The sequence below is a fragment of the Drosophila albomicans genome, chromosome 2R (assembly GCF_009650485.2).
Source record: "Drosophila albomicans strain 15112-1751.03 chromosome 2R, ASM965048v2, whole genome shotgun sequence".
Classification (NCBI taxonomy): domain Eukaryota; kingdom Metazoa; phylum Arthropoda; class Insecta; order Diptera; family Drosophilidae; genus Drosophila; species Drosophila albomicans.
This window is the reverse complement of record NC_047631.2, coordinates 28199800-28220019: the sequence shown is the minus strand read 5'-3', so window position 1 is coordinate 28220019 and position 20220 is coordinate 28199800. Positions and strand designations below refer to the sequence as shown.

Below are 20220 nucleotides of genomic sequence, written 5' to 3'. Positions count from 1 at the left end.
ATTGTAGAGCTTGCCTAAGGCGTTTGTCTCATCGTCATGAGGAAGGCACGATCATTAACTAATTCAATGCACGACAGCTATTAATATTGATTTTTTAAATGTCTACTATTAATTTATTGCTTCTACACATTTTTGCATAAAGTATAACATTTTAATTGATTTGATTAGGTAATGCAAAAAATGCGGCTTAAAGTTTTTATAAGCTTTTAAAAACTTTAATATATTTCCAGCAAATATTTTCAAGGTGAATACTTTCAGATTTCTCTGATAAAATTAATATTTTTATAGTTAACATTTAATTTTATGGATTTCCAACTATATATAAAAGTTATCTTTTTTTTATAAAAAAAAGTTGCTTTAAATGTTTAGTATTTTTTAGGCAATCTTTTTTTTAAGCCACAATTTGTTCCATAAATTATTCGCTTATAATAATATTTCTCAGGTCTTTTACAATCATTTTTGATATAAAAAAACATTACCTTTCACCTAAAGCTCTTATCAGCTTTCGGATTAAATTAATTTTCCTTCCATTTAATTTGGTCAAAAATACATTTCTTGTTTGGGGATTTAACGTGTTTTATTTAGTCGAAAAATACAATAAATAAATAAAAGTAAAAACTAACAACTAACCGCACAAGTCGCACACAAGTCACACACTTAGTCGTAGAATTGCGTTCGATAAACTAGAACTGATCCACTTACAAGTTAAAGCTAAGTATTTCGATATATCGAGACTACAGCTAGGACCTGGCATAGGCGCTGCCATAGGATATGATTGTTTCATAGATAGATTGAATTGATTTAATTTGATTTCATTTGATTTGATTGATAGTAATTGTGATTGGCCAGAGACTACAGACAACCGTTTGGCTTTCGCAAGGCATTGACTATGTACGGCAAATCGACCAGAGACGCTCGATCATGAACTTAACTTACATCTAGATCTCAGATAGCAATTCGATTCGCTCTTAAACTAGTTGGACAACTGCTGCTGACTCTCTCCCCCCTCGGGCACCACATGCTCATGATCGGCCTTCACTACACTTGATGCCTCCTCCTCATCGCTCTGAGCATTCTTCGCCTGTTCCAAGCGTCGAGAGACGCCTTCCATGGATTCACGCAGCGTGTCGATATCAACAGCATTCTCATCCTTATCGCCATCCTGATCCTTTTTCTGATTATACTTCGAGAAGTAAGTGAGACTCTTCATCAGCTGATAACTCTTCGAGATGGGTATGTTGGAGTCATAGACGCTGGTGCTCGAGCTGCAGTCCACATAGAACCACCAGTTGCACTTGAGTATGGTCTGATCGAAGAGCGTATTTTCTGGGCAGAGGAAAGATTTTCGAACCATGCCATCGTCAGTTAAAGCACACACATGGAATACCTGAAAAGCAATTAAAGTTGTATGAAATTCTTCAACCAAAAGTACTTTAATTATTTTGTTACCATGCAGCCCAAATCCGTGTCGGCGTAGAGACCCGGAAAATGCTTTTGCTTAGCGCAAGAGAAGCTTGTTGGCGGCAAATCCACCTTCGACTTGAAGTTGTCATCAAAGTTCTTCTCATAGCCCACGGGATAATATTCTTTGGGTGCATTCATCACCTGACAAGAGAGTAAAGTAATTTTAAGACTAGTTTTGACTATATTAAATTCGTACTCTCACCTTGGAAACCTTGTGTTCTGCCAGTCGTGGCTTTGGCGTTGTTGTCGTCGTCGTCGTTGTGGTCGTTGTCTTCACTGTGGAAGTGCGCATGAATTCCTCACGCAACTTGGATGCCAACATAGCACGATGCTCCGCCTTCAGCTGCTGCTCCCTTACGTAAATCGCATGTTTGATCGTTTCCACAGTGACATTCGCTGCCGCTGCAAGTTCTTCAACGGTCACATCCTTAAGGTCAAACTTGGGCTCCTCAAACTGCAGATAATTGGGATGCTTGGATACTGTGCGTTGCTCTGGTTGCGTCACTTCTACCTTGCCCACATTGGCAATGCGTGAAATGGACTGCGGCATCGCCTGGAAAGCGGGCACAGCCACGGGTTGGGAGACAACAGGATTATCAGCATGGAATGTGCGATTCGAGTGCTGCAACAAATTTGAGCATTAGGTTAATATCTATGAAAGTATGTTAACTGGAATTTATATTTATAAATTCATAAATTATTAGGTTAATGCATATGCATATTTTGAATTTATGAATTAGTAAATTGAACACAACATTCATAAATCATATGATGCACTAATTTGATTTAAAAATTAAAATAAATCTATAAATATAAACTCTGTTTAATAATGAATATATTAATTAATAATAACTTTAGTGCTGCAAACATTTGATTATTTAATTAAAGACAATTTATGTTAGGAAAACTTGGTCCAAAAACCATTTTTATGTAATAGAGAAATTTAGTAATGATAAAATTATGCAAAACAATTGCAGATTTGATTTAAAAAATAAATAATATGACTTAACATAAATAACAGAGTAACAAATGTATATATAAATTATATAAATAAATCTGCAATTGCTTTATATTCAATTTATTATTTACATTTTAAAATTTATTCATGTGAGTTATTTTATTTATATTTATTCAAGGGGTGCCAAATGAAACATTTTTATAAAATGTAAGAAATTTATAAATGTATATATTATAGAAAATAAATGTATTATTATATTAGACAAGACAATGGTAAGTTTTTAAAACACTCTAACAAAAAGTTGAGCTAATTTCTTAATTGATTAATGAATTGTAATAAATGTATTTACATTTGTAATAATCAAGTGCGGCAATAATTGAATTGAATACAATAAATAACAACAATTCCCGCTTATACTCATAAATTTTAAAATAAAAGAATTTACAATAGTTATAAATACATTTTTCATTTCCATTCATATTCATTAATTAAAAAATAAAAACAATTAATTATAAAATCAATTGAACTTTCCACTCACCGGTTGATCATTGCTGTCGACCAGTCGGTTGTTGATGCTAACCCGCGGCTGCGTTGTGTCCACGGTGGCAATGCGTCGCTGTGCGTTGAGCGACGACGGCAACGGCTCGTTGATCACGGGCTTCTTTGGTATGGGCCTGAAGGCGGGCACGCCCAATGGCAGTGGACGCGCCTCGGTCATGAGCTGCGCTTGCGCCAGAGCTTGTGCCTGAGCTTGAGCTTGCTTCTTGATCGTGGCCTGACCCTGTTGCAGCAGCTGCAGATTGTATGGCACTGGACCCGTGGAGCGCGATGAAATGCGTTTATCTGAAAGCGTCTGCTGAGCAGGTTGCACCTAATAAACAAGCAAAAGATGTTAATAGACAAACTAATTGGGTTGTTTTACAATGTTTACCTCCTGCTGTTGCTTTGACGAGGGCAGCACGCCAACGAGCTCAGCGGGTGGTGGTCCGTTTCTATAGCTAATGGCGCGACGACGATCGCTCTCCTGGTTGCCCAGCGACTCCTTAAAGCCCAGCTCATCGCCCAGGCTGAGACCTGTAAGCAAAGTTCATTAGCGGAATGTTTGAGAGCAACTCTTCGTTTTATTTTGACGGCCCGTCAATCATATCCAGCTAAACAAAAGTGTTAATCAATGTGCCTTTTGTCTCAGGCAGCTTTTGTTTATCCCTATCAAAGATTTAACGATTGTCTCTATTATGTTATACTATATACAGATCGCTGGCCAAATGCTCAATGCTACGGATATTGAACTGTGATCAAGTCTCTCGCTCTCTTTTCTGTCTCTGTTAGTTCACAGCTCAGGCGGCGACTTGACATTGTCATTGGCATTGGCATTAATTCATTGATTACTTTTAAACGCAGCGTTTAACTAAGAGATCAAGTTATTTCTATATACAAACACTACAAAAATTCATATATGTATATACAAGATACTTTAAAGAGTTTGTTGGGTGGGAGTGGGATTTCTAGATTCGCTTCGATTTTTGAGATTTACCTAAACCGAAATGTGCCTTTACGCCACCCAAATTTCGTACACGAAACAGTCCAGACTTTTTGAAGTTACAATCGAGTGTGAAACCGTAATCGGACATAAAAACGCAAGTCCCGCAAGCCAATCCTAAAAAAATAAATAGAAAAAGCAAACACAGAATAGGATAGTTGTTCAAAATATATTACAAAAGGTATTCGTTAGTATGAGAAGCATGGAGATTAATCGATGAAAATTTTACACACTAGTTTGGAAATCTTATACATGCATAATTTGGTTAAATATATAGTCGAGCATGTTGTGAATGAAACCGAACCGACGAATCAAATACTATAGCATTATATACTGAGGTTCAAATTGAAACTGTTGTTGCTAATGCGGCTATTGGGTTGGGCACCATCTCAATCCAATTAAACAGGTCTTTTTGGTATTGCCGTGACTGCCGTTGGCACAGTTTTCGCACGCGTTAAACAACAACACAAGTCCAGCACGACAATTTAATAACAAATAAACTCTCGACTATGAACACAATACTGCAGTATAATATGGAATTTATGGAAATAAACGCAAAATGCTCACAGATGCCCCGCATCGAATGTAAAACGCGTTGGCCCAACATTTATGATTGATGATTGATGATTGTTTTCTTGTTGTTAGCCAACCCACAGATGCTGGCAATTCGATAAGACCACCAAAAAATATATAGTTGTATGTATATCAAGGTGTCAAATTGTACAATAGACATATTAAGTATTGGTAGCTTGTAAGCATTGAAGCGGAAACCTTTCAAAATATTTCTTAATTTGCAATTATGTAAGCTTAAGATCGAAGATCTCTTAAGGGCCACACAACTCTGACATGCTGCTTAGCTAATGATGCCGTGACCCAAGCAATTATGAGATAATCTCAATTCAAAGAACCTCAATCATCGAAAGACTTCCTCATTATAACAAAAACTGAGCTAAACAAATTTGAACTAATGTGAGTTCAGCAAGCACTTGAGAGGGGAGATACTTCAAGTCAAAGTTTGCTCAACTAACATAATTTATGTGTTAGCTAATCGCAAACATCTCGACAACAACTAGAGCGACCCTAAAGCAAACAACAAGTGAACCAAATTGCAACGTCTTGGGTTCAAATTAAATTGTTAGCATGTCAAGTGGGACATGAAATCTGTCAGTTTTATTTTTTATTTTTATAGTTACAAACAACAAAATACTTGTAACTACGTATTGAATTAATGATGCCAATGATAACAGCCAAATCCATATTCATAAACTAAAATAATTGTCGGTTGATCCACAAAGTGTACAAAATACACATCTATTTTAATACCATACATATAATGGATGTGGCCTGTGGCTGAGTCAATTAATTGACTTTGCTCGGACTTGTGTTAATAGCCTGCACTCACAGCTGCTTCTCAGACATTGGTTCAAGGAAAATGGAGCGTGTTTTAAAAAGCAACAGACATACAAAAAGCAAAACAATGCGGACTTTGGCTTTAGCGAGGGCCAATTTTTAGATATGCCCGCAGTTAAGAGCACTTTTGCGGTTCACCCGGGGTTAGACTTCGACTTTGCCAGGTGCCATTAACGTCAAGAAAACCACATTCAAGTCACATCTAATGGGCAGACATCATGGCAAGGCGACATTAGCATCTTCAATGCATTTAATATTAGCTGACCCAAAAGTGATTATGACAAAGAAGAACATTAATCGGCGAAATATCAAAGGTGTAATTGTCCATTAAAGATAACAAAGAAAACCTTAAACTGCGGGAGACCTGAAAACATGTCTTCGAAATTAATTCATAATGCTCAGACAAACTTGTCTGTTTATCTTTTCAGCTATCGAACAGACTTTCTAACACTGTCTAAACTCTCTGACTACATATTTATCTAAAAATCTATTTAACTATTTATCACTCTAGCTTTTTAACTAAATATTTATTTATTGTTTTCACACTTTGTTGTACAACTTGACATTTATAATGTAGTGAGTTTTTGCTTATAGAATCAGCAAAACTATTTGAAATTCAAGCAAGTTTTTATTAACTTTTTAAAAGGCAATATTAAATGCATTACTTGAATTTTAAATTTATTTTGTGTTGCCCCAAATAATTGCTTGCCATAAATATAATATTATCCATAAAAAAAAGTAACAAATGTTGTCAGACAAATTGCACTTTTACTCGCCTGTCAAATCTAGAAACAATGCATTAAGCATGCGCCGTGTGTGCCGCGAAGCAATTTTAATGACTCCCTTCTGTGGATAATTGACGAATTTTTGCCGATAGAGACATTAAAATAGATTGACAGCTGGCGAAATTCGCAAACGACGCCAAGCAAAGCGATTAAAGCATGACAAAAAAAAAATTAATATGAATATTTGCAATTAAATGTGGAAAATCGAAAAGAAAAACTACAGGCTGCACAGGGGAAGAGCAATAGCCGGCAAACAGACCGGCAGAGACAATTACAACAACAACAACAGTAGTAATAACAACAACTACAACAACAAGTCGAGGAGGAACGACAACACAGTTAGTCACAAGCCGCTTTCACCGTCATCATCTCGAGCGCGTCTGTATGAAATGTTTGTTAGTTGTTTTTGGCTTTGGCTTTGGCTTTTCAGCTTGCGTTGAGTTTTGAGCTTGGGTTTATGACTTGTCGCTGGAGTTGCCACGGCAAGCAAATAGAAATTGAAACTGAACAAATAATGAGGCATAAAATATGCAGTCGGTGCCGGTGCCAGGCCGCGTGCCATTGACCACGAGCCACAAAAATATCGGACTAACCATCTCGCATATTTGGTTATTACTTTCCGTTTCGAAATCGAAACGATTCCTTGAGGGAGAACAGGTGCAGGCCAGATCAATTAGCACCTCGATGCGTAGCAGAAAGTGGGTCAAATCAGCAGAAGAGGAAAAAAACATATATTAATTGCTATCGCTTTTGCGGAATGTTTCTGTGGTTGAACATTAATTCAATTTGACTCGATCGGTTGGGCCGCCAGTTAAATGCAAATGTCGTGTATAAATTATGACCGATCATTTCGGGCCTGCTCATGAGGCATCTTGAATCACACTCTGTTTGTATTTTTTATTAGCCGGTAAGTGTTTCTTTGGCCAGCAGTGCAAAGCCTTAACCTTTGAATGCCATTTGCCGCCTCTGAATTTGATTTCCCACTTTTATCGTGTATAGCTTTTGGGCTCATATTTAACTAAGTTTTTTTTCGTTTTACATTCAATTTTGCATTGTGTTTTTTATGTTATTTTTTGCTGCTGCTGTTGCTCTTTTCATTGTCAATGCGAGAGCATTGTCTAAGCTGTTTTGTGTTGTTGTCGCATACGAGATCATGCTATAAAAGGAAATATAACTTTGAATTGAATTAAACGATTTGATGCTGAGAATTCCTTTCCCTTTCGTGTCGAATATCGCACTCAATGAAGATACAATCTAGATAATTTGTTACAACCCAAAACAGAGCTCAACTTGACCTCGTCCAAAGGTTTCTAAGGTTTCCCACGACAACAATTCCATTAAATAAAACGATTCGTTGTCGATCATACAGGAAAGCAGTTTTAACTTTAACTCACAGTCGAAGTCGAAGTCGAACTTTAACGATATCTCTGAGATCGACAACAACTATGCACGATGGTATGTTTTAAGATAATGTTACTAAGATGACCTTGTCTAGTGTCCATTACGGCATACCTAACTTTTAGACCCCGGCACGACACAGCCCCAAAATGTGCCCAGTGCGTGAGCTCGGGCAAATTAGAAACGAACCCAGACAAACCTAGACATTCAGTCATTCAGTCACTCAGTCCATCTCTCAGGCAGCCAAGGGTCGCATCTGTGTAAAGTGTCAGCTGCCAATCTGCATGCTAATTCGTTTTGTCAGTTAATTATGTTAATTGAACGATGCTCTTGACAGTGAGTGATAGGGCCCCAAAAAACAAAACACCCATCAAAATGTTGAATGTTTGGCCACTTCAAAATCTCTACAATATGTCGAATTAAATTGCAATTTGAGAGCCATTTGTTCCATATAAAGTTTTCGTTGCTTTGCGTTGTATGTAAAGTGTGTGTAGTAGAGTGTGTGTGCATAGTGTGTGGGGCCAATAAGTTAAAATAACATAATAACTTGACTCTATTATTATGTGCTTTGTCACGCCGACGCTCGAACACACTTCGCATTAAATCAATATTTATAATAAAGTAATCTGCAATGATCTTGAATTAAAACCTAACTGATTTTAAAGAGAGATAACAATAAATAGACAAATATAAAGCAATAAAAAAAGATTATCTATGCCTACATATCTATTCTGCAAATTTTTATTTCACTTTTAATAGTAAACATACTTGAATTTTATTAGCCAAAAAAACTGAATATCGACGATTTTTTGTATTTCATAACAAAGGGAAATAAAGCGTTCGCATTACAAAATAATCAAATTTTAGAGCCTATTCATATTGTTATGGCCAAATGGTCTTGGGAGTGGCCAAGCTTATGAAGAGATGAATGATCCAAGTAAGGTAAGCTGTAACCTTACACTCGCAACTTTCTATGCGAAATGATGAGCTACGTTTCGGACTCTGTGAAATTAAATGTTGCGTCAACACAAAAAGGAAAAGCTGTCGATTCCTTTTAATGAAATTTAAGTACCCAGTTAACAGTGAATAAAATATTCAGAAAATGCTCATAAAAATATACAAGCAAATATTTATTGATGTAGTGGAAAAGCTCCTTCAGTGGATGTTGCCTACGAAGTGAGGAAAAGCAACAACTTTCATTGCAGAGTAATAAAAATATGCCGTAGCAAAAGCCACATTAACACACAACAAATAATAACAATAGGCAACAAAGACGCCCAGAAGCGATGCAGCGCCCGGGTGAACAAATGAGGCTGCAGACTCAGCTGTCGTGATAACCGAGTCAAGAGTCAGACGCTGAATTAGAGTTGGAATTGGAGTTGGAGTTGGAGTCGGAGTCGCAGCTGGAGTCACAGTCGGCGTGCGTGACCTTTGAAGGTCTTACGTGAGCGACGCTGTGGTTGCGTGAGCGGAGCCCGAAAAGTATCTTTAGCCACAAGCCTACTAACATAGTCTGCCAAGACAATGCTACTTCATTTATTTATGGCTGTGAAGATGCGATAATTATGCTTTAAATTTATTGTTAATTTGTGTACAAAGTACGACAAAGTGTGATTGCATAAAGAAATGAGAGCAAAGTAGGGAAAAGGAATTTCCGTTGCAAGTGTTCTTCTTTTTTTTTTGTTTTGGTATTAAGTAAGCATAAGGAATGTGCAAGCACTTGAATGACTTCAGTTTATAGCCTTTCACTTCGGCTAATTGGCTACTTAATGGCAGGCTTTTTCCTGCTGCTGCTGTTGCTGCACGACCATCAATATATGACAATGCTGTTTTTACCTTTGCAAGGCAGTAGCTGCAATATGCATATTTTATAATGAAGAAAAACTTAATAGTGGAACTGCTAATTGCTCTTTTGAAAGTCATAAGACAGCCAAGCACAAGATACACAGGTACTGGCACATTTCTGTAATTGTGTCTGTCAGTGTGACAGGGCGTATGCGCATTATTGGATACTTAGTCGCAGACTGAGTCGGCTATAAGTGGCACCGCTAGCAGCATAACAACAGCATAAATAACATTAGCAGTAGCAGCAACAACATTCACTGTTAGCCCTTTAGCTGAGATTTGTCGCAGCTTTTTTCACATTTCATTTTATTTTTTGTGTGTGGTTTTTTTTTTTTTGACTAAGAAGTTGCATAAAAGCGGTCTGCCAAAAATGTGGGTTATATAAAAATAAGCGTCAGAGAGAAAGAAACCGCTCCGAAGCGCTGCGTCATTGACCACAAAACAAAAGATTGAGACGACAAACGGCCAGCATCACAAAGCAGAATGGTCAAAAAAATACAAAAATATAAATAAAAGAAAAAAAATGCGAAGCCAAACGAAGCCGACATGAGAGGCACAACTCAATAAATTTATTGGCTGGGAATTGATGAATCATTCCATGCTTTATGAAGCCATCATCGCAGTCAGCATATTCGCACACCCAACTTCGAGGGTCATGGGGAAAATCTAGACATGTTCCTAGCCAAGAAACCACGATATCAGCAAGTGGCAAAAAAAAAGAGCACAGCTCTCAATACACAATCTATGCAAATGAGACCTCTTGACTTATGCAGATTTATCGGCGATCGTCGCTCAGCGCTGATCATATCAAAGCCGAAAGCCGAATCAAATGGCAATTAACACCGAACTGAACGATGATTGTTTGTGCTCTACTTGCCCATCTCGAACAGCTGAACTTGACCGATTTTCATGCAGATAACAGGGCGTATGCTAGACAGAATGTCCATTATAAAAAAACGCCGATTCAATGACGAGAGATCTGACGTGCCTAGATTTGATTCGTTACACTTGAAGCTGCTAAAACACTTTATAACAAATTGCAGTGCGAAGGTTAAACAAAAAAAAAAAAAATAATGTGAGTATGTTTTTAAATTTGCATGCGAATTGATTAATATGTCTCACACAAGTCAATGGCCAAGAAAAAAAAAACGATATTATCGCACAACAACACCTGCCAAATTTGCAGCCTTGGATGCAAACAAAATGATTACGCTGGGCACAAACTGCTCCCGAGCACTCTTCACAGTTGCCCCTCAAGTTTGTTATCCCAATTAACATGCACTACAAATGCAATTTACATTAATGACCGCCACCCTCCTAGACATTGCCATATACTATATTCAAGTCTATCGGTTTCAGATTCATTAATCCGCACTTAGAACCAAAACAAAACTCTTATGCAAAAACAAAATTCCTGCAAGTCATCGCTGAAAAATATCAAGTTTTGTGTCGGTTTTTCTGTTACATTAGCAAGGTTTCTAATGCTCAGCTCAGCTCACCTCAAGCTCGTTTGCATTGAGAAACCGCAGAGCTGGAAAAAAGAATTAAATATTATACCCCCCCGAAATCAAGACAGAAGCTAGCCAAATAATCGGGTTAAGCGCAAGAGGTAAACACAGAAACAATGCAAAAATAAAAAAACAAGAAACAGAAATTGCAAAAAACATATGTTAGAATTACTTGGCAAAGTGTCAGCGACTTAAAACATACTCTGGGTGAGGCTTAAAGCATTAAACTTTTTTTTTGCTCGAAAACTAAATTTAAACTATCTCTATTGCGATAACAATTTAAAGCTGTACTAAAAATGGTGTGAATTTTATAGACAGCATCATGAAGCAACATTTTAAATGAGCTATTTAAGCGAATTACATTTTAAAGTGCTAACTTGATTTTTCTTGCCAATATCCCTTCACTTAATTACAGGGTATTAACAATGCAAAACCAGTAACAGCTAAGCATCGATAAACTGGCGAGTGAGTTGGCAACAGCTAAATGGTTAAATTGAAAAGTCGTAGAATACAATACAATATTTTTTCCTTGTTGTCACGAACAGTTTTTGGCGCGCAGCTGTAAGACTTTGCCCCCGATTCCGCCCCGCCCCTTCACTAACCGCCCACTTGTTCACCTGCCCACTTTGTTAAAGCAGTTGACATGAATTCAATTTTTATTGCTCATCTCTCGATTAAGTCCAATTACCTGACGTTTCAGGTAATGCATAACCAGTTTAATCATCTCTCAAAATTGTATTACGAGATTTGTAAGCGAATTTTTTAAGTGTTTTATAATGGTCTGCGTCTTCCTCTTCTAAGCGTACACCAGTTATGATGCAAAAAGAATTTGAGTGTTGTACGTTATGTTGTGCTGTGTTGGGCAAACGAACTGTGGCAAGTTGTTTAATAACTTATTTCATGCGTGACAAGGCAGCTCGAAACGAAAGACTTAAGACACGAACTTGATGTCGAAAATGATATGCAACTCGTTTTTATGCTACCATTTAATTACATTACAACTAATAAGCTTAAATATAATGAGTAACGAGTAAACAGGTTGATAAATGAACAAAACAAAGTGCAGCATAGTATTGTTTATTTGGATTGTATGCCCAATAAAATTCAAAGTAATTAATTGGCAAATTATTGAGGTGAACCCAACCGACACCAAGGAAAAAGCGAAAACAAACAACCAAAAAAACAAAAAACCCAAACGAAACACGACACATAAACAAAATGCACTTTACTCACTTGCCGCCTGCATGATCAGAAATCCAATAACAAAAAAATTCATTTTTCACCTCTGTTTCGTCTTCACACTTTTATTTTTATAACACTTGTTTATAAACAATTTTCTTTCTTTTTTTTGCTTTTTTATTTAATAATTGGTCGAGAGTAGATGGTTATTCGGTGGTTATTTGTTCGAATTCGTAGAGCGTACGATAATTTCGCTGGGCAATTTCCTTGTTGAATGAATACTCGCACTTGCACTCGCACTCGCACTCAACACTCAAAGCACTCACACTGCAAATAACTTTAGCTGCGGATAAACATAAACAATTTAGTTTTTTTTTCGGGTCTTTTTTACCATGGAAATGGGAATGGGAAAATAAACGTGAGCATTAGACGCATTATAAAATGGTTTTATGCACGACTCGTGCTTCGTATCGGAAGTTACTCTTGCGATAATTAAATTTAATTAAGCTATTATAATTTTTTTTTCTTTCTTTCGGTATTTTCCTGACTCTAAGTTGGATTTATTCGTGTGTGTTTGGATGAAAAATATCCCCCACCGAAAAAATCCGATCTTAGCCAAACAATTGCCATCCGTGCCAAGAAATGCGCGTAAATTGAAAAACCGGTAAACAGAAAACGCAAATGAGCTGAGCAAACACTCTCTCTTTCTGTTTAAACTTTTAAAGTAAAAGTGAAGACGCTAACGCAGATGCCAATCTCGATATCGCATCGATGCCGATGCTGACAGCAACCGCGTGGGCCGTAAACGTTGTAATTTATTTATGAATCAATAAAAAGTATACAAAAGAAACATATGACTCGAAAATACAGATCTATGCATATTTGTTATGATATTTAGTTGGGTTTTTAATTATATGAAAATCGATCGTGTGTAACGGCCAGATTCAAGCACTTTCCAATCTTTTTGGCTGTCGCGCCATAATTTTCGTAGCTGCGTCTCTCTCGAAAACTGTTTTCGTAGCTACTACTATTGTCGCTATCAACACGAGCTTGACTTCGCCACGCCCACCAACCCAAAAATACAAAAAAAAATAAAAAAAAACGTTGGCACGTCGAAGACAAAAACAACAAAAACAAAACTATAGAAAAACAGTAACAACGTGCAGCGACGGTTCTGCGTTTAAAACTTGTAAAGATACCAAATCGCAGGTAAAAGTTGTTTTTTTCGATACGCTTTTATTTCGTCTGTCTGTTTTAGTGTTAAATAAATATACTTTAACATATATATATATATATAAGTTGTATATATGCTTTGTTTCTTCGTTTTATATGGATTAACACAATTATGAGTGCCTCTATAATCAATTAGCAATTTGACACTTTTCGCTTTTAATTACACAAATATTTATGCATTCAATAAATTATAGACAATATTGCGATGACCTCGTAATATTTCACTTTTTCACATTAACACATAAATGAAATATACATATATGTATACATCTATATAATTATTGATATTTGTGTGTATATGTTTTAGATATATGCTGAGCTTGTTTCTTGTTTCTTTCTGCTAAGTATTTGTAATTGTTGCTAGAGCGAGTCTCCTTTACCGAATACGTTTTCAAAATGACAAGAGACGTCACGAAATTATTTTGTGTTACGCGCGCGCGACGTGCAAAACTTGCAACTTCAACGAACGACCAACGACTGTAAACTAAATATGAATCAGAAATTTGTGGCCAAGCAGCCCGCTAAAGCTAAAGCAACACCACACCACAGCACAGCACAACACCACCACCTCACACCGAGCTGGCCTCTTTGGACTTATGGCTTGGTTTCGAAAGCGACGGCTTTGCGCATGCGCATGCGTGTCTGCGTCTCTCTCATATGGCACTCGCATGCGACACTTTACAACACTGGCTCGTGCACTGGATATGGCTATTTGAAAATGCAAACTCCATTGATAAGAAATATTTTTCAAAGATAGCATTTTCAGTTTAAAAATATTTCTCTAATAAAACTGAGTGTTCGAATTAATAAATTGAATTCATTTCTTAATGATTTATTCTTCTTAGTATAATTTATTAGTGAGCCATGGATTTATTTTGCAAAAGCAGCAATGGCCTTCAACTTACTTAGTATACTTACCATATAATTAGATATTTACATAATATCATGTTATAGTTACTTAGTCAATTTGTTTTTTACTATCGATTTCATAATTTTACTTATACTATTGATGAAAAATAAAATAAACTTTTCTTCAATAAAAATTTAACGCAATTATCAAGATGTCATTTTTGAAAGCAATATCATTTGGTTTCTTAGCAATACTTTGGAATTTACAGACGCCCTCTTGGCTGGACACGTTTTATGCGTTATATGCGCTCAGCACAGCATATGAAATCTTATCTAGATGAGAATACAGCTACATACTCTAACTCTAGCGAAGCAAATGACATGACGAATTTCTATAAGCATTAAGACGGTCACTTATCTCTGATCAACTTCGACATTGACGGTTCGCACATGGATGTAATCCTAGATAAAAATGTATTCCATCATTAGTAATAATTATTAATCTAACATACTATACTATATATACTATATCTTTTTACAGTATCGCGTAAAGAGCAATCGTTTAGACACAATTATTTCCCGTATGTCTGAAATTGGTTTAGTAAAGAATTTTATTGCATACAATATGGAGAAACTAGATCCCCAAATATAACTCAGTTAGATTGGCCGAAGGGAGTGTTTCCAAATCTTAATCTCAAAGAGGACCAAAGCTACGATCTGTTTTACTCTTGCACAATATCATATCACATTTAAAATAAATGCATAGAACGTCTAGAAAAAAAACAACTTCAAGCATTTGAACGCTTTATAAATAAAGCGAAAATTTTCTTTCTTTGAAAATCACATACAAACTGTTCGCTTAAAGCCCTTTTAGCCCAATTAGTAGTACATTCGATAACAATCATTATTATTAACTAGTTGAGCTGACGCTGGCTTTGGTGAGACGATACTTTTGCACGGCAAATAGTGCTCCCTCCTCCGACGTCAGTTGATCCATGTATTTGGCCTGCAGGCAACCTTCGGAAATGCCATTTAGCTTCTCCTCAACGAATGTAAAATGCAGCATGGCATTGGGCACACAATTCAGCTCCAGCAGCGTCTCACTCGATGGCAACACCTTCTTCGGCGGTATGGTAAACAAATGGAATTGTTCGCTGGGATTCGTCAGAAATTCACGCACAAAGTCCTCCACACGGGAGAGAGGTTCGTGTGGCTTAAAAATGCCTTGAAGTACATAACGATTGGGGAACTGTATACGTATCACGCAATCCTTATATTGATTGAGCTTCGCCAGCATCGCTTTCTGACGCTCCAATTCTCGCAGATTTGATGTGAGCAGTGGTGCATCCTCGTTGCCCGAGGCTGTGCGCTTTAAATCACGGAGCACCATTTTTAGATCATTGACAGTCAGATCGAAAAAGGAATCGGGCAAGTCATCGTTATTCTTATTAGCAGCATCCAGTGAGAAAAGCACCGCGTTTCTTGGACCAATTACATTAACCACTGGAGGCGCTTTGCCTGGCAACTCTTCGGTATCGGCATCCTCGTATTCCTGCTGCCGATTGCGATGATGCAATGAATAACCGGATCCGCTGCCCCAATCGTATTTAGCTTTGACGGGTTCATCTTTGGGAACTGCAGCAGCATCTGCATTCTCTTCCACTGCCTTGCCAGCGGTCTCTTCGGGAGCTGTGCGCTTCAGTGATTTGACCATATCGCTGGTGAGCGCAAACCCACCGCGACCACCGCCAGAAGAGCCGCCCATGGCCGATCGCGAGGTGCTCGGCTGGTCATCATCATCCTTGGGTTTGCTCTTCACCTCAGCTGGTTTGTAGACATTTGCCTGACGCTTCAAATCCTCTGGCTTCTTATTAATCAGCCTCATCATGGCACGACCCTCGAGTATCCCCAGCGATTTCAATGTCGTTTTTTGCATCTGCTCCACACCAATCACCTCGCTGCGCATATAAATAATCACAGGACTCTCATAGCTATCTGCCAGTGTTAGGCACAATTCCTGCACCACATGCCACACGGTGGCGCTGGGCGAGAATTCTCCTTGTTCACGGCTGCCATCTGCCAGTTGAATGCATACCACGACGTTGCTCAGCGTGCGTCGTTTCTCTGTGGGTTCCATTTCAAGCACACAGTTGTTGGGCAGCCCGCTAAAGCGAAACTGTTGCGTCAAACTCACATCTTTGTTGTGGAACTTGAGGCAATGTTGCTCGCTGTCGAAGCCATGTTTGGTGCTAGCAGTCTCTAGGATCTCCAGCAGCGTCATATCAGGCTTAACGTTGACATTCTGACGCCGTCCATTGGGTAGAAGGATTGTGACCCGTTTGTCCATGCTTCTTCTTCAACGAATCTCAGTTGCAGTGGAGACGCTTTCTATGATGAAGAAGCCCTATTTATTGTGTGGTGGGGAGCAACATGTGTATATTAAAATTTTCATGTAACCAAAAATACGCACAGCTGTTTGAATTTACTGTCAATTTTCAAATTCGCTTTAAGATGCCGAAGCTTTCTTTATTTGTTTATTAAACAAAACGTAAACCGTAAAGCCCAATTTATGCCGGTCACCAATGCACCGATAACGATAGAAATACCGATAAGGCCAATAACCCGAAATACCATACAAAAATATACCGTATTTCTTATAAATTTCTGTTGTCGATAATCGATAAGCCAAAGCACTATTATCAATCCCATTTTAAATATTGTAAATTGACACCTAAGGTTCATAAATCATTTAAAATAATCTGTTAATAATAAAAATATAAATATGCTTCAGCTGCAATTAATATGATTGTCATTAAATGCGTATTTAATATGCTTTCCAAACAATACAAAATTGGATAACAGTTTTGCATGACATGCATGTCTGACCATAGAAATCAGTGTTACCGGTTGCATGCTTTGCTGATCGTGTGCGAAAAACACTTGTGATAAGGCTGCCACTCAGCGCACAGCAGTTCTTTTTTATTATTATAAATATTTACAATAAATAAGCTCTGCACAAATGTATACAAGATTATTGCAACACTTGGGAAACGGCGCTAGGTAAGCAGCACATTAGAATTGAACCATAGAAAGTGCCAATAAAGAACGCTACTTCTGGAGAACTGTTACATAAACATTTTTTGCATTTCCAGGTGCTTGGCTACAAAGGCCACACCGAAAGTGCAGCCCATCAACAAAATTGTGATTTCAAATCGTGGCGAGATCGCTTGCCGTGTGATAAAGACTGCTCGCAAGCTGGGAGTGCGCACAGTGGCTGTTTACTCCGATCCCGACGAGCACAGTCTGCACACCGAGTTGGCCGATGAAGCGTATCGTGTAGGTGAAGCCTCCGCCTATTTGCGTGGCGAACGCATTCTTGAAATTGCCAAGAAATCTGGAGCACAAGCAATTCATCCTGGCTATGGCTTTCTGTCTGAATCCGTGGAATTCGCAGAGCTGTGCCAGAAGGAAGGTGTCATTTTCATGGGCCCACCCAGCTCAGCCATTCGTGACATGGGCATCAAGAGCACGAGTAAAGCCATCATGGCAGCTGCCGGAGTTCCCATCATTAATGGCTATCATGGTGATGATCAATCAGACACTTGCCTGCAAGCTGAAGCCGCCAAGATTGGCTTTCCTCTTATGATCAAGGCTGTGCGCGGCGGTGGCGGCAAAGGTATGAGAATTGCTGAGAAACCAGAGGATTTCCTTACTGCCTTGAACTCGGCACGCATTGAATCACAGAAGGCTTTCGGCGATAGTTCTGTGCTGCTTGAGCGTTACGTGCGCTCGCCGCGTCACGTTGAGGTCCAAGTCTTTGCGGATCAGTATGGCGACGCTGTCTATTTGTGGGAACGCGACTGCAGTGTACAGCGTCGTCATCAGAAGATTATCGAAGAAGCGCCAGCGGTAAGCACATAATTTATAATTTGTGAGGCTTTACTAACGTCATATTTATTGTAGCCTGGTTTATCCGAGGAACTGCGTCGCGAACTGGGCGAAGCTGCTGTGCGCGCTGCTAAAGCTGTGGGCTATGTTGGCGCTGGCACCGTGGAGTTTATATTGGACAAGGAGGATCTGTCCTTCCATTTCATGGAGATGAACACTCGCCTGCAGGTCGAGCATCCCATCTCTGAGATGATCACCGGCACCGATCTAGTCGAATGGCAAATCCGCATTGCTGCCGGCGAACCTCTTCCCCTAACGCAGGCGCAGATCAAGCGCAGTGGCCACGCTTTCGAGGCCCGCATCTATGCTGAGAATCCACGTGGAGGCTTTCTGCCAGGAGCTGGCCCATTGCGCTATCTGAGCACTCCCAAACCCAGCGCTGAGGTGCGAGTGGAAACAGGCGTTCGTGAAGGAGACGAGGTGTCTGTGCACTACGATCCCATGATTGCCAAGCTGGTTGTTTGGGGTGAGAATCGCACGCAGGCGCTGAATTCGTTGATTGCTCGTTTAGGCGAATATCATGTGAGTATTTCACAAGCTTTTCTCCTCTGTGCAATTTGTTAAGCGTTAATTCTTTTATAGATTTCTGGTCTGGAAACTAACATCAACTTCCTTATCGATCTGGCCTCGCATCCCGAGTTCCAGCTGGCCAATGTGCACACAGGCTTTATTGATCAGCACTTTGATACGCTGTTTCCACCAATTATCATCGAGTCACAACAGTTGAGCCAAGCAGCGCTCTCGCTGATTTTCAATGAGCTGCAGGCAGCCGCCACTAATGCCAGCGGTCGTCAAGATCCATTTGCCGCCGCATCGAATGCGCGTCTCAATTACGCTTTGTTGCGCAAATACAACTTGAAAGCTCAGGACAAGGGTATGACATTGAAAATGAGCTAATTCCTTATGTTATAAATCTAATTGTACTTGTTGCTATTTTAGTTTATGCTGTGGAAGTTAAGTACGACAATGGCGACATTGAGATCCACGTTGATGGCGGCGCCTGGCAAGTCATCAAGGCCGAGCGTGTGCTGGATGGCGAACGTCTGAAAATCCGTGCCAACATCGACAACACAATCTCCACCTACAATGCCAACATTGATGGCTCAAACGTTACGCTCTTCCTGGAGGTAAGCTCCTTAACTTATATGCATTTAAACAGTAATTAAATTGATGTGTTTCTCAAATAGAATGGAAAATTGGACTTTGAGCTGGTGCAGCCCAAGTTTTTGAGTGCCCAGGCTGATCAATTGGGTAGCGGTGGCTCCAGAGTTGTGGCACCCATGCCAGGTGTGCTGGAGAAGGTGTTGGTCAAACCTGGTGATAAGGTGAAGAAGGGCGACAGTCTGGCCGTGCTCATTGGTAAGTTTAGCAATGAAATATGAACGTAAAATCATTGTTAATTAATCCTTTTAACAGCCATGAAAATGGAGCACATACTGAAGGCGCCAAAGGATGCTGTCATTAAATCAATTGGTGGCGCCGAGGGCGATAATGTTGCCAAGGGCGCTGCAGTTATTACTTTCGTCGATGAGGAAGCTGCCAATTAAGAATGATTGTGATTTTGATTGCGTACCAGGGAATTGTTGCATTTATCCACAGGAATATTTTTGTGTTCTTTGTCTATTTCTGTGTTTTATAATCAGTTTTAAGCTTTACCGCGTGCATTTATTAGATTTAAGCCATTTAATGGACCATTATTGTTGTCATGTCCTTTGACATTAAAAGCAGAATATATTTTTTGAATCGAATGGAATTCGTTTCATTTGTGTGCATAAACCAAGAATAAAATTGGAAAAAAATGTAGTTTTGTTTTATTTTTAATTTTTTGTTTGATTCTGTGTTTTCTCGTTTAATTTATATGCATTGTGTGTTTGCCATGTTCTCGCAATCACTTCTCACAGACATAACATACATACAATATACATAGCGAAGTATGTAAAATAAAATACAGATTGCTTAGGTAATTTAGCAAATATATGATTGATCTATTGTGAGGAAACAAATGATTAAGAATGCGATTGTTTGCTTACATTTCGCGTTTATTTTGTTGCAACTTAAAACATAATAATTTAATAAATGTTTAACAAATTTCACTTAATACAA

At 38.6% G+C, this 20220-nt stretch overlaps 3 protein-coding genes across 5 annotated transcripts; 1 reads left to right on the top strand and 2 right to left on the bottom strand.

Moving 5' to 3' along the window:
- Nucleotides 1-560: 560 nt before the first annotated feature.
- On the bottom strand, nucleotides 561-13807 carry LOC117574875 (uncharacterized). 3 transcript variants are annotated; one of them, XM_034258903.2, is made up of 8 exons: nucleotides 13701-13807; nucleotides 12142-12430; nucleotides 3957-4079; nucleotides 3354-3496; nucleotides 2961-3293; nucleotides 1667-2086; nucleotides 1450-1605; nucleotides 561-1387 (listed from the first exon to the last, which is right to left on the bottom strand). In XM_034258903.2, exons 2-8 carry the CDS (start codon nucleotides 12182-12184, stop codon nucleotides 974-976), a joined length of 1632 nt encoding a protein of 543 aa, XP_034114794.1. In that variant the 5' UTR covers nucleotides 12185-12430; nucleotides 13701-13807; the 3' UTR covers nucleotides 561-973. The 3 variants fall into 3 exon arrangements, with proteins under 3 accessions (XP_034114794.1, XP_051863350.1, XP_034114795.1); XM_052007390.1 differs by lacking the exon at nucleotides 3957-4079; XM_034258904.2 differs by lacking the exon at nucleotides 13701-13807 and having other exon boundaries at nucleotides 12142-12440.
- Nucleotides 13808-14973: 1166 nt separating this feature from the next.
- On the bottom strand, nucleotides 14974-16776 carry LOC117574645 (tether containing UBX domain for GLUT4). Its single transcript, XM_034258544.2, has 2 exons — nucleotides 16640-16776; nucleotides 14974-16573 (listed from the first exon to the last, which is right to left on the bottom strand). Exon 2 carries the CDS (start codon nucleotides 16514-16516, stop codon nucleotides 15080-15082), a length of 1437 nt encoding a protein of 478 aa, XP_034114435.1. The 5' UTR covers nucleotides 16517-16573; nucleotides 16640-16776; the 3' UTR covers nucleotides 14974-15079.
- A 318-nt stretch (nucleotides 16777-17094) lies between these two features.
- LOC117574644 (methylcrotonoyl-CoA carboxylase subunit alpha, mitochondrial) lies at nucleotides 17095-19913 on the top strand. Its single transcript, XM_034258542.2, has 7 exons — nucleotides 17095-17229; nucleotides 17322-18078; nucleotides 18133-18639; nucleotides 18700-18991; nucleotides 19057-19244; nucleotides 19305-19476; nucleotides 19534-19913. The coding sequence occupies exons 1-7, from the start codon at nucleotides 17189-17191 to the stop codon at nucleotides 19662-19664; spliced, it is 2088 nt and encodes a 695-aa protein (XP_034114433.1). The 5' UTR covers nucleotides 17095-17188; the 3' UTR covers nucleotides 19665-19913.
- Nucleotides 19914-20220: the final 307 nt, after the last annotated feature.

Bases quoted from the DNA above. Each gene is read 5' to 3' on its own strand.
- LOC117574875 (XM_034258903.2), bottom strand. From the start codon at position 12,184: ATGAATTTTTTTGTTATTGGATTTCTGATCATGCAGGCGGCAA. The intron at 4,080-12,141 runs GTGAGTAAAGTG...TTATTTTTTTAG, and splicing joins TCTGATCATGCAGGCGGCAA to GATTGGCTTGCGGGACTTGC. The intron at 1,388-1,449 runs GTAACAAAATAA...ATTGCTTTTCAG, and splicing joins ACACGGATTTGGGCTGCATG to GTATTCCATGTGTGTGCTTT.
- LOC117574645 (XM_034258544.2), bottom strand. From the start codon at position 16,516: ATGGACAAACGGGTCACAATCCTTCTACCCAATGGACGGCGTCAGAAT.
- LOC117574644 (XM_034258542.2), top strand. From the start codon at position 17,189: ATGTATACAAGATTATTGCAACACTTGGGAAACGGCGCTAG. The intron at 18,992-19,056 runs GTATGACATTGA...TTGCTATTTTAG, and splicing joins CTTGAAAGCTCAGGACAAGG to TTTATGCTGTGGAAGTTAAG. The intron at 19,245-19,304 runs GTAAGCTCCTTA...TTTCTCAAATAG, and splicing joins ACGTTACGCTCTTCCTGGAG to AATGGAAAATTGGACTTTGA.